Below are 14,128 nucleotides of genomic sequence, written 5' to 3'. Positions count from 1 at the left end.
TCAGGAGGCAGCGTAAGAAGGGGGATGGTAAAGCTGATGTCAGTGAAGAGGTGCCCATGGGTGTGCCAACGAAGTCCCCGCATCCCCCTCCCTCCTTTCCGCAAGAGCCAGCACCACAGGGGCGGTAAGAGGCAAAGCCGCATCACCCATGTGTGTCTGCGCCACTGCCAGAGCAGTGGAAGACCACAGCAGGAGGGTGGGCAATCAACAAAAGGCAATGCCGTGGAAGAGGCACCAGAACTATGGGCCGCTGATACGTCTCAATGCCCAACCAAGAGCGCAGCTAATTGGATTGGCATGTCACAGGGTGCTCGTCAGTGCACACCATTAACAAATGGCACGTGTGCTTGCTGTGTTTGATGTCTCAAAGGCAACACAGGTGTTGTCCAAACTCAGACCTAAGTGCCAGGTGCAGATTGTGATGACATCTATGCTATTGCAGAGTGCCCATCCTGAAGTAGAAGATAGAGCAGTGTCTGCAGCTGTCGACTGTACGCACACTCTTCCACAGTTGGAGTCGTCCTGTAAGAACTGAGAAAGAACATAAGAGCCTCTTCCACCGGGAGTTCTGTGACATACTTAAGCATTTGCATTGTGAAGGTCCTCATGAGACATTCTGCCTAACCATTGGGCTGTGGATGAAAATGTGGCTGCGCCACCATGATGTGGCAGGTGCCAATTCGGAAACAAAAATCTTCAAAGGATTGAGCTACAAATTGAGGACTTTGATCCGAAACAATGTTAAAAGCTATGCATTTGATAGAAAATTTACTGATAATGCCTTGACTGTCATTTCTGCCATGGTAGACAGGCAATGAATAGTGTAAGAAAATTGGAAAAGGCGTCAACAATCAACAGCCAGAAAGTTTCCAATAAAGGTCCAGCAGAATCTGTATGGATTCATTCCCAAGTTGGCATGGGTGCTGGCCGAGGGAAAGTACAGTGTGTGGTGCCACCTGTTGATTCGAACACTGGCAGCACACCACGACGAGGTGCTCTACCCTGTGTTCCATACCTGGCCAAAACATGCCCATTGTTTAGTATGGGAGGCTCCCCAGCGACCTTGATGTAGCAAGGTTAAGACTGCCCGGAGCATTACCATGGGAGTCACAACCCAACAAAAGGATGACACCGTCTACGTACATTCATGTCTACATACATACTCTGCAAGCCACCATACAGTGCGTGGCAGAGGTTACCCTGTACCAGTACTAGTCATTTCCTTTTGTGTTCCACTCGGAGATATGTCAAGAGGAAAATGACTCTTAAGTGCTTCTGTCTGAGCTCTGATTTCTGATATCTTATCTTTGTAGTCCTTATGTGAAATGTATGTTGGTGGCAATAGGATTGTTCTGCAGTCAGCTTCAAATCCAAGTTTTCTAAATTTTCTCATTAGTGATCCTTGAAAAAACTTCACCTTCCCTCCAGGGATTCCCATTTGAGTCGCCAAAGCATCTCCACAATATTTGTGTGTTGATGAAACATACACGCGACAGATCTAGCAGCCCACCTATCAATTGCTGTGATGTCTTCCTTTAATCTAACCTGCTGCAGATCCCAAACACTCAAGCAGTACTCAAGAATAGGTCACACTAGCAGCCTGTACGCAGTCTCCTTTACAGATGAACCACATATCTGCAGTAACATGGGTGTGCTTGTGATGATAAGAGGACAATTAATCAGATATTTCGTCAAAGGAAAATGAGGCTGATTCCTGCAAGGGGGCCAAATGACACAACAACCGATCCACATGAGGCAAAATCTTAAAAAACACCTGGGTTCTGCACCCTAAATCTAATTGCAACAAAGTGCTATCATAGCTGTTTTTCTTAAGCAGAGTTGTCAAATGACGGAAAAAGTGGTGCTTGCACCTGAGACAGTGGAGCCTGAACAGATAATATAGCTACGAGTTTTTCCAAGCGGCAGTGATGGTGGTAATATGATGATGATGATACTATAATGATAATGAGTAATCTTATGATAATGTATGAAAAATGTAAAATTAGTTTTCTAATTCAAATAAAAGAGTTTGCACTGCTTTCTGTTTCTCCATGTGTTTTAATTTCCAAAGTGGGAATTTCTGGTTGCAGAAGTCTAAGAATCAACATTATTTTCTCATACTGTCAGTAGCCCTTAACACTCACAAAAATTGCCCTTTATTTATCTTGGTATGCAGATTTATTTTTTGTTTTATTTTAATGGGTAGTGTGTGATATGGTTTAAGAAAACCCAAAAGCAAACAAGTGACTTAGCGTTGTAGAATAATTGTCGGTACATCTTTTTTGCATAATTATTTGTCATTGCACCACAGATACGTATCAATGCCCCTTTCTGTAGTTAGATTAAGAAATAAACTGTATTTTTTTACAGTTTCAAATATATTTCACTGAGTTGTTTGTTGTAGTATTTTCTGGGTACATCTGAAAGAAGATTTCATTATTGATTTTACAAATTGCAAATTACTGCAGTTTTTGTAATAGAAGCCCACAATATTTAGTATGTAATTGTAACAATACTGTTATCATGGATTCACAATGTGTAGGTCACATGATAACTACTGCACTACCATGGATTGATAATGCCTAGATCACATGATATGGCACAAAATATATATTACATATGTGCAGTAACAATATGTTAGATCTCTGTGCATCATCCAAGAATGATGACATCTTAGATTCTCCTGCTGTGTAAAGCAGTCTAGGTAGCAAAATATTGCAATCCCTGAGGAATGAGAAAGTGCTGTGGAGTTCACTGTGCATCTCACAAAGTCGCAAATGGGGTCTGAGAGAAGGGAAACCATATGTGTGATCCAACAACATTGTCAGTAATTTTTACAATGGGGATGGGAATGGGAATGGGAACATTGTGATAGGAGCGTGGAATAACAGAAGCAGTTTACGTGTCATTGGGTGTATGCACATATGCAGTTTTCCTGAAGAATGCTTGCTTATACATGGCCTGCGTAAAAGATTTATCACAGCCTTTGATGGCAGTGCTATGCTGTGAGGGAAATTCACATGGGCATGTCTCAAACCTGTGGCTGTTAAAGGAAACCTCAACTAAGCTGTGACCTGTGGTAGTATTATCATGGAAATTGCCACTGATAGAAGATTTCTGTCCATTATGTTCATGCTAAATATAATTAAAACTGAAGCAGATTGTTGTCAATAAAGATCTGAGATCAATTTTCTGTGGTATTCTAAGTGATAGTTGAAACAAATTTTTCTCTAAGTGATTTGAGGACATTCAAAAGTAGAGCCATATTCAGAAAATTCAGATTTTTTGCTACTAGGATGAGTGGCAAAAATCAAATTTAAATTGTCGTTCTGTCATCAAAACTTGAAATTGTGTTTGTTGAGTGTCTTTTTCTCTATAATCTTAGATGTATTTCATGGCAACATAATTATGAAGTCTCATGTTTGTTGTAATAAGGCCATGGATGAAGATCTGGTAATCTTGGCAGAAGCAGTGTGGGATCATGTAACAATGGAACCTGAAGAGCTGGCTTTCCGAGCAGGAGATGTCATAGAAGTTCTTGACTCAGTCAACAGGGACTGGTGGTGGGGGACGAGAGGAGAAGACAGTGGGTGGTTTCCAGCTGCCTTTGTCAGGGTGAGTTCTGCCTGAAGCTAAAAGTCTCTCTCTTCAGCTGTCTTAAATTAATGTGTAATGTTGTACACTGTACAAAATTATTTACAGTCTTGATAAATTATTCACAGCAATATATTTAATTGTTGAAATACTTTGCCCAGTGTATAGAATAAAAGAAACATAGTGACAGTTTTTTTGCTTGGGTCTATAGCTGCATTGAATCCGACAGAAATTTTGTTCAGTTTGCGATATTTTGTTTTGCCACGTATAGCGTTGTGAAGCATCAGAACAAAATGACATTTATAATATGCTTTCATTTGTCAGCATGGAAGCAAACAATGTAATATTTGTGTTATGGTACTTGATAATGGCTATGGAGATGAAATTAGCCTATCGCAAGTGAAGTAAAGTGTTTATTTTAAATAAAAACACCTTCATGCAAGAAAGTTACTTCTTTCAAGGACATTGTGGAGTTAACAGTGCTTCTGTTCGTTTCTGTGAATGTACCTAGTTGCAGTTAGTTCCAATTCTAAATATTTGATGATAATTTGTTCCAGTTACGTGTGAGTCAAGAGGATACAGTGGAAGACTGTCTTGCTGCCATGGCTGCAGGTTCAGCTGCTACATCTCAACTTCGGCGTCGCACAAGTGTCTCCCTCTTGTCTAATGACCAGGTCAGGTCTAGTGTCGTCCGTGAGCTAATAAACACTGAACGGGATTTTGTGAAGATTCTGACAGATGTGGCAGAGGTTTGTTTTTGTACTAATTATTTTTTGTGTTTAAATCTGAATTAAACTTATTGTTTCTACTTTGCGTGACTTATGAATTTCTACACACATCTTTGTGTTGAACTGGTTGTATAGCAGAGCATTGAAAATGTTAATAAACCTTTCAGAGAATGCAAAACTTTATTTACATTGTTTTATGATTGGTAATTATTGGATCAGTAATGGAGACAGAACTAGACCAAAGTTAATCATTGGCTGACAATTCGAGTGTAGTTCCTCAATCTGAGCTCTCAGTATAACACACAAACCATTTGCTGTTGCTGATGCGCCACCAAAAATCCTCACTTCACTTCCATCTTTCAAGTAATGCAGCGTAAAAGCATAATCCATTGTAAGGCACTGCTTCCACTGATCCTAGAGACATAATACAGTTTCCTCAGAATAGCTCAGATAGTGGCCACTTCAATAAAATAAACGTTTCACTTTCCCCACACTATTGTTGTGATAGTATGATCCATTTTAAGCAGTGCAAACTGCTCAAAACTTTGTTGGACAAATCTCCACAGCTTACTCACATTTGTATGGCCAAGAGCTCTTAAATTGCATTATCAGTCAGTGATTTATAGCACATCTCTAGTGATTACATGGTGATGAACATCATGCCTAAACAATTATAACAGTTATATATTGATTTTAAGAATGCCTGAAGGAAACAGACGTTGGTAAGGGTTGCACAGCTGTACTAAATGTATGAATTTGATTCGCAATTGCATAACCTTTCTGACATGCTGTATGGGTGAAAAAGATGACTAACAAAGGTTGAGGCCAGGAGCATTATGGGGATGTGGGATATATTGCAGGGAGAGTTCCCACCTGCACAATTCAGAAAAGTGGGTGTTGGTGGGAAGGATCCATATGGCACTGACTGTGAAGCAGTCATTGAAATGAAAGATGTGGTGGGCAGTGTGCTCAGCAACAGGATGGTATTCTTGTTACTTGGCCACAGTTTACTGGTGGCCATTCATTTGGACAGACAGCTTGTTGGTTGTCATGCCCACATAGAATGCAGCACAGTGGTTGCAGTTTAGCTTGTAGATTACATGACTGGTTTCGCAGGTAGCCCTGCCTGTGATGGGATAGGTGATGTTTGTCACCAGACTGGAGTAGGTGATGGTGGGAGGGTAAACCGTCAGTGACAGAGCACTTCATGGTCCTGCTGCTAAGAAGGCGAGTACACTGTTTGTTGTACATTTTTATGAGCTTCCAGTAGGAGCGACAGATACCTGTGTAGTTACTAGATTATTTTTGTAATTTCTTGCGTGTTCAAGTGCTTAATATGCACAAGCTTTTATTTTAATAACAGTGTAGCATACCGCACCACCGTTGCTATCGACCCTCAGATCGTACAGGCTTTTGTTTGTTTTGGTTAATGAAGCTCAGTGTCATTTAGACTGATAGTGAGAGAGCACTTCGAATTCCTGTTGCTAATAAGCCGAGTACACTGTTCGTTTGTTGTATATTTTTACGAGCTTCAAATGGGAGCAACTGCAGTATTGGATAGGAACTGTGATTGCTGTGTACAGATGGTAGCTGAGTTGGTGACCTTTCGCTTACAGCTCCAGGCTGTGTTGGCTTCTGTCACACAGCTTGAGGCTGCTGCCAAGGGGCATCACTGTGGGGTGTTGGATGTGGGTATGCAAGAGACGTTGAGCACATCCCACGTGTCCCCTGTTTGGTCCACTGCTGTGGCCGCCCTGGGTACTGCCTGCACTGAGGTTGACCCCTCACCTGTTATCAAGTGGGAGATCATTCCAAAGTCTTGCAGACAGCGAACAACTTTCCGAGGGGCTGATCGTAGGGCCTCCCTGGTTCGTTTAACAAACAGGTTTCGGACGTTATCTGTGGTTGACGATGTATCTGAGCCGGATGCAGTCATCCACCCTGTTCCAGAGGAAGCGTCTCGGCCCAGAAGATCTGAGCTTTCGCAGAGGGTTGGTTTTGCTGGTAATTGCAACTCCAGTGCTAGGCGCCTCTTAGGAACGTGGCTGCCAAGGAGGAGAAGGAAGCCAGTGTGCGCTCCGTATGCATACTGGGGGGGAGTCATTCTGGATGTGGAAAGGCTGCTTCCGGATGCCATGAAGAGTTAGGGTGCAGCCAACTGCAGGTGGTGGCTCATGTCTTTACCAATGGCGCATGTCGCTTTGGATCGGAGGAGATTCTCTTTGGTCTTGGGTGGCTAGCAAAAGTGGTAAATAAAGACTGCCAGTCTTGCTTTTGAGATTAAGGCTGATCTCACCATCTGCAGCATTGTCGATAGAACTGACTGTGGTCCTTTGGTGCAGAACTGAATGTAGTGTCTGAATCAGAGGCTAAGGCAGTTCTGTGACCGTGCCGTGTAGGCTGCAGATTCCTTGACTTGCACCATCAGGTGGTGGGTTTCTGAGTTCCACGTAATAGGTCAGGAGACCACTACACACAGGAAGTGGCTACACATGGGTAGCGGGGGCTGTGTGGAAGGGACTGGGTGATTTTTTAGGTTAGAGGGCCTCAGGGAAGCACAGAAAGGGCGTCTGTCTAAAAGGGGGCATATAAAACACAGTAAGTTAGTTGTAGATACGATCGGTATTGTAGTTGTAAATTGTCATAGCTGTGTTGGGAAAGAAACAGGTCTCCAAGCCCTAATAGAAAGCACTGAAGCTCAAATAGTTATAGGTACAGAAAGCTGCCTAAAGCTGGAAATAAACTCAGCAGAAATTTTTCTAACGATCTAACAGTGTTCAGAAAGGATAGATTAAATACAATTTGTGGTGGAGTATTTATTGCTGTCAAAAGTAGTTTGCCTTGTAGTGAAATTGAAGTAGATAGTTCCTGCGAAATAGTATGGGTAGAGGTTATACTTGACAATCGGACTAAACTATTAATTGGGTCGTTTACCGACCCCCATACTGAGAAGATATACGAGGGTCAGTCAAAAAGTAATGCCTCCTATTTTTTTTCTACGTTTAATTGTCAGGAAATTTAAATGCAATTACATAGGTTGAAAACCACAACATTGAGGATCATTTTGTCATTTTTCAATGTAATCTCCGCCCATCTCTACAGTTTTGGTCCATCTTTGAACAAGGGCATGTATCCCAGCACGGTAAAAATCACAGCTCTGCTTCCTAAGCCATTGACGCACGGATGTTTTGACGGCCTCCTCATCTTCAAAATGAATCCCACGATGAGCTTCTTTTAGTGGCCCGAACAGATGGAAGTCTGATGGTGCCAGGTCAGGGCTGTATGGGGGATGAGGCAAAACTTCCCATCCAATTTTGACAATCTCGTCAGAGGTGTGACGACTGGTGTGTGGTCTTGCATTGTCATGCAAAAGAAGAACATCTGCCATTGATTTTGTTGGGCGAACTCGCTGAAGACGTGCTTTAAGTTTGTTGAGGGTTGTGACGTATTGAACAGAATTTATTGTGCATCCCTGCTCCAAAAAATCAACCAGAATCACACCCTCTGTATCCCAGAAAACTGTTGCCATAACTTTCCCTGCCGATCGCACAGTTTTGAATTTTTTCTTCCTCGGCGAGCTTGTGTGACGCCACTCCATTGACTGCCTCTTTGATTCGGGTTCAAAAAAATGCACCCATGTTTCGTCCCCGGTCACAATTTTTTTCAGAAACTCATCTCCCTCCAAACGGAAGCGCTGCAAGTGTTGGGAGGCTATTGTTTTCCTTGCCTCTTTATTCTGATCGGTTAACATTCTTGGAACCCACCGTGCACAAACTTTTGAGTACCCTAATTGTTTAATAATCGTGATCACACTGCCTTTACTAAGAGAAATAATGCGACACACTTCATCTGCAGTCACCCGACGGTCACCACGAATGATGTCATCAACTTGCTGAATGTTGTGTGGAGTCACTGCACTCACCGGCCTGCCGCTCCGCTTTTCGTCAGTCAACGGTGTTTGCCCTTCAGCTTCCTTACAACGACGAACCCATCGTCTAACAGTGCTGACATCCACTGTCACAACACCATACACCTTCTTCAGTCTTTCATGAATGCGTATGGGCGTTTCACCTTCTGCATTCAAGAATTCAATCACACAACGCTGTCTCAAACGAACATCGATGTCGGCCATCTTACAAACTTCTGCTGTGCTGCCACCTGTTGACACAGAAAGTTACTACTGCAGTGGATTGCAGAAGAAGGTTTGAGGAATGGCGCCAAATTCAAATTTTTCACTTAACTTAATTTCTTTAAGTAGAAAAAAAATGGGAGGCATTACTTTTTGACCGACCCTCGTAGTTGCTGAACAGTTCAAAGAAAACTTGAGTCTCGTTTCAAATAGATACCCCACTCATACAATTAAAGTCGGTGCTGACTTCAATCTGCCCTTGGCATGCTGGAAAAATTATATGTTTAAAGCCTGCAGCAGGCGTAAAACGTCATCCGAAATTGTACTGAATGCTTTCTCAGAAAATGATTTTGAACAATTAGTTCATGAGCCCACTTGTAGCGTAAATCGTTGTGAAAGCATACTTGACCTCTTAGCAACAAATGATCCTGGACAAATAGTGACTATCGTGACAAATACAGGGATTAGCGACCACAAGGCAGTAGCTGCTAGGCTGAATACGTAACTCCTACAAGCATCAAAAAGAAACACGAAGTATATCTATTTAAAAAAGCTGATAAAAATGCTCTTAACGCCTTTTTAAGGGACAGTCTGCACTCCTTCCGATCTGATCATGTAAGCGTAGAAAAGTTGTGGAATGATTTCAAAGAGATACTATCAACAGCAATTGAGAGATACATACCACATAAATTAATAAGTGATTGTACTGGTCCCCCATGGTACACAAAATGTGTCAGATCATTGTTACAGAAGCAGCGAAAAAAATCATACCAAATTTAAAAGAATGCAAAATCCCTAAGACTGGTAAAGTTTTGCAGAAGTTCGAAATATAGTGCGTACTTCAATGTGAGATGCTGTCAATAATTTCCACAATGAAACTCTGTTTCGAAATGTGGCAGAAAACCCAAAGAGATTCTGGTAGTACATAAAGCATACCAGCAGCAAGGTACAGTCAATACCTTCACTACGCGATAACAACGGTGAATGCACTGATGACAGTGCCACTAAAGCAGAATTATTAAACACGCTTTTCCGAAACTCCTTCACCAAAGAAGATGAAGTAAATATTCCTGAATTACAATCAAGAACAACTACCAAGATGAGAAACATGGAAATAGAAATCCCCAGTGTCACAAAGTAGCTTAAATCACTTAATAAAAGCAAGGCTTCTGGTCCAGATTGTATATCGGTCAGGTTCCTCTCAGAGTATGCTGATACAATAGCTCCATATTTAGCAATTATATACACCAGGTCGCTCACAGAAAGATCTGTACCTAAAGATTGGAAAATTGCTCAAGTTACACCAATATCAAAAAGGGAAGTAGGAGTAATCCGTTGAATTACAGGCCCATGTCACCAACGTTGATTTGCAGTAGTGTTTTGGAATATATACTCTATTAAAACGTTATGAAGTACCTCGAAGAAAACAATTTATTGACACGTAGTCAGCATGGATTCAGAAAATATCATTCTTGCGAAATACAACTAGCTGTTTATACTCATGAAGTAATGAGTGCTATCAACAGGGGATGTCAAGTGGACTCCATATTTTTAGATTTTCAGGAGGCTTTCGACACTGTTCCTCACAAGCGCCTTCTAACCAAACTGTGTGCCTATGGAATACCACCTCAGTTGTGTGACTGGATTCGTGATTTCCTGTCAGAAAGGTCACAGTTCATAGTAATAGACGGAAAGTCATCGAGTAAAACAGAAATAATATCCAACGTTCTCCAAGGAAGTGTTGTAGGCCCTCTATTGTTCCTGATCTATGTTAACTACATAGGAGACAATCTCAGTAGCCATCTTAGATTGTTTGCAGATGATGCTGTCATGTACTGTCTTGTAAAGTCATCAGATAACCAAAACAAATTGCAAAAATGATTTAGATAAAGATATCTGTATGGTGCAAAAACTGGCAATGGACCCTGAATAAAGAAAAGTGTGAAGTTATTCACATGTGTACTAAAAGAAATCCGCTAAATTTCGATTGTGCAATAAGTCACACAAATCTGATGGCTGTAAATTCAACTAAGTACTTAGGGGTTCAATTACAAATACCCTAAATTGGAACTATCACACACATAATGTTGTGGCTAGAGCCAACCAAAGACTGCAATTCATTGGCAGAACACTTCGAAGGTGCAACAGATCTACTAAAGAGATGGCTTACACCACACTTGTCCGCCCTATTCTAGAGTATTGCTGTGCGGTGTGGGATCCGCATCAGATGGGACTGACGGTTGACATCGAAAAAGTACAAAGAACGGCAGCTCGTTTTGTATTATCGGGAAGTAGGGGAGACAGTGCCACAGCCATGATATGTGAATTGGTGTGGCAATCATTAAACAAAGGCGTTTTTCGTTCCGACGGGATCTTCTCATGAAATTCCAGTCACCAGTTTTCTCCTCTGACTGCGAAAACATTCTGTTGGCACCCACCTACATAGGGAGAAATGATCATCATCATAAAATAAATCAGGGCTGCACAGAAAAATTTAAGTGCTCATTTTTCCCACACGCCGTTCGAGTGGAATGGTAGAGAGAGAGCTTGAAGGGGGTTCATTGAACCCTCTGCCAGGTACTTTATTGTGAATAGTAGAGTAATCACGTAGATGTAGATGTATGGGACAGGTCTTGCATCTGGTCTATTACAGGGATATGACCCATGAGGTAAAGGGTTGGGAGCAGGGGCTATATAGGGATGATTGAGTATATTATGTAGGTTCGGTGGATGGTGGAATACCACTGTGTGTGTGTGTGTGGGGGGGGGGGGGGGGTCACACCAATGCAACCAGTCTTCTTACTTCTCTTCTTTTCCACTACACCCCTCCTGGCCTCCTCCCCCCCCCCCCCTACCCCCACCTCTTCCCTGCCCTCTTGTCTAGGCTCCAAACTGCACCTATGTCTAGCCTCCAGACGGCACCTAGCCTCTCCACCTCGTTCTTGCGTGCTCCGCAGCAGCACTCCACTGTCCTTCACTCCTACCGTGATATTCCTCCCTCTCCCCACCCCAGCCTCCTCCTTACCCCCACCCAGTTGCCACTCGCATCATGCACTGCTGCTGTTTCTCATGGTGTGGCTTCAGCTACCAGAGGCTGCAGTCGTGTGTGTTGAGTTGTGTTAGCATGCGTGCTTGTGTGTGTGTGTGTGTGTGTGTGTGTGTGTGTGTCGTCTATTTTTGACGAAGGCCTTGCTGGCTGGAAGCTTATTTGTGACAGTCTTTTTGTTGTGCCTATCTGCGTCTCAGCATCTCCACTATATGGTGAGTGACAACTTTCGTTTCCATAATATTGTTATGTTCCATCCTGGATTTTCCATTGTTTGATAAATAATAATGAGTTGCATCTCTTTGTTATTCTTGTATGGGACTGCAAGCAACAACTGAGCTGTATTTTTATTATACCAGAGGAAGAAAACTAACAAATTGTGAGACAAAATTACTGGTCAGTACTATTGCATATCCTTTATTAGTACTAAATATTTTACCTCCTGAAGAGAAGGGTTAGCCAGAAATACTGTCTCATAATTTATTGATCTGTATTTGATGCTGACTTGTTAAGTAAGCACATGGTGTGACAGTTACCTATGATTGCTGTATAAAGCATGTATTGCCATTTTGATGTTCACTATCAAGCTCAGGCACTATTTGTACAGCCTCGGTAGTTCAGGCATGAGAATGAACCAGTTAGTTAGAAACTGACATACTGAGGCTGACCTATGGAAGATGCACTGGGAATGCCTGATCTCGATTATGAACATCAAAATGGCAATACATGCAGATGAGTGTCACAATCAACATGTGCCTACTTAGCAAGTCAGGATCTTCAGCATTCAGCAGTTTCTCAATATATTCCCTCGACCTGTCCAGAATCTTTTCCTTGTCTGTTAGCATATTTCCATCCTTATCATTAATAAGTAATGCCTCATATATTTGACCATTCCTCACGTTTCATCATCTGAAATATTTTTCTGCTGTCAGACATTGTATTAGCCCCCATTTTTCATTAATACTTTGGTCGTTAACTTATTTTCTCTGTCTTCAGAGTCGTATTTGTTTTTCTTTTCATTTTCTTGACTTTTTCCTGTTTTCTACACAATTTCTATCTTTTTTATGCACTCTTAATATTATACTGGTGACACGACTCTGTATTCTTCAGTTTCTCAATATCAAACTTTCCTTTGGTCATGCTATTCCTCATTCTTTTATACAATAGCTGCGTTTGTAGTTTGCGATTACTAGGTAATAGTCTGTGTCCACTTTAGTCCCTATGTAAGACCTAATATCTGTCATACACTCCTTGCACCTCTCGTATATAAGTATGTGATCATCTGGTCGGTGATATTACCATTTGGGAAATTCAGGTCCCTTTTTGTATCAGTTTGTCGGGGAAGCATGCTACTGATAAGTGTGCTCATACTGCTAAGTTCTTTGTACACTTGATTTTATAACCACTGAAATAACATCCTACACCATCGCCGCCCATGAGGTTTCATTTCATTCCTTCTTCCCCCTCTAGTGCTTCACTTTTTTTGTCAGGCTTTGTTATATTTTTCACAATCTTTGTAAATAACAGCAAATACTAGAATGGTTCCTCTGATATACCTTGGACAATTTCTTTCTCAGTCTTACCAAATCAAGCTTGTGTTCTGCTTCAAAAGACCCGGCCATCAACACGGATCTTCCTCTTTTTAAAAATGGTTTATTTTCTGGAACAATCACACGTAGTTTCAGTGAGAAATAAACTGGTATCAGCCCTCATCAAACCTACAAAACAGACAATAATGAAAATAAATTTAAAAGGTAAAAGTGAACCTATGAAGCTATACGGATTACGTCATAGTTAAAATGTTTAAAATACAGTGACGTAATACCAGAAGAACAAGCAGGAGTTTAATCCTCTCTCTCTCTCTGTTTTTTTTTTTTTTTTTTTTTCGACTGAAGGTTGTCATTCACATTGAAAAAGCTAATGTGGGCTTGTAACTAACTATTAATGTGTTATTCCACATACATTGGCATATTGAAACAAAATTTAAAAATGCATGCATAGATATTTTAATTATATTAATATATGAAGTCATATTAAAGAGTCTAAAATTATCATATTTGATGTACCTCTGTATGGTGTTGCAGCAGAGGATTATAGGGCATGACACTCATCTTTGTGACGCTCACTATTAGAGTATTCGCTCACATTTCCTCCATTTTGTGACTGACAGAAGGTTTGCTTCCAAAATATGGTGATTACGTAAATTTTTCATTGTGGCTTTGCCACAGCCTGATTGATACAACTTTTTTAGCTGTCTCTGATTAAAATACTATTATACTTGTGAAAATGAAAAACTGCAAAAAATTTTCATTGGCTTTCTTTAATTATTTTGCAGGGTTATCTGGCAGAATGTAAGAGGAGAACAGATATGTTTTCCCCAGAGCAGATTAACACCATCTTTGGGAATTTGGAAGAGTTGCTACAATTCCAGTCAAACTTTCTGGAAGACCTTGAGCAATGTGTGGACTGGGATGCTCCACATCGATCTTGCATTGGTGAATGTTTTTTGACACATGTAAGTTTGTAAACTTATTATTATGTGCCAAACCTCAATTATGAACCCAAGTGTATGAGCACCAAGTATGGAAGAATACATAAAGTCAAGAAATTGAGATATTTAGGTGAGGTGAT

General features: G+C 41.2%; 1 protein-coding gene across 1 annotated transcript in view; it reads left to right on the top strand.

The window, feature by feature from the left end:
• The window catches only part of LOC126456937 (rho guanine nucleotide exchange factor 4), a 48,192-nt gene that overhangs the window by 18,256 nt on the left and 15,808 nt on the right, over positions 1-14,128 (top strand). The window contains exons 5-7 of the mRNA XM_050092874.1: positions 3,436-3,615; positions 4,152-4,343; positions 13,833-14,012. Coding sequence (XP_049948831.1) covers positions 3,436-3,615; positions 4,152-4,343; positions 13,833-14,012 — 552 coding nt within the window. The remainder of the gene's footprint in view (positions 1-3,435; positions 3,616-4,151; positions 4,344-13,832; positions 14,013-14,128) is intronic.

This window comes from Schistocerca serialis, chromosome 2 (genome assembly GCF_023864345.2).
Source record: "Schistocerca serialis cubense isolate TAMUIC-IGC-003099 chromosome 2, iqSchSeri2.2, whole genome shotgun sequence".
Lineage (NCBI taxonomy): Eukaryota > Metazoa > Arthropoda > Insecta > Orthoptera > Acrididae > Schistocerca > Schistocerca serialis.
The sequence above is the reverse complement of the archived record's forward strand: the minus strand, read 5'-3'. Positions and strand labels throughout refer to the sequence as shown.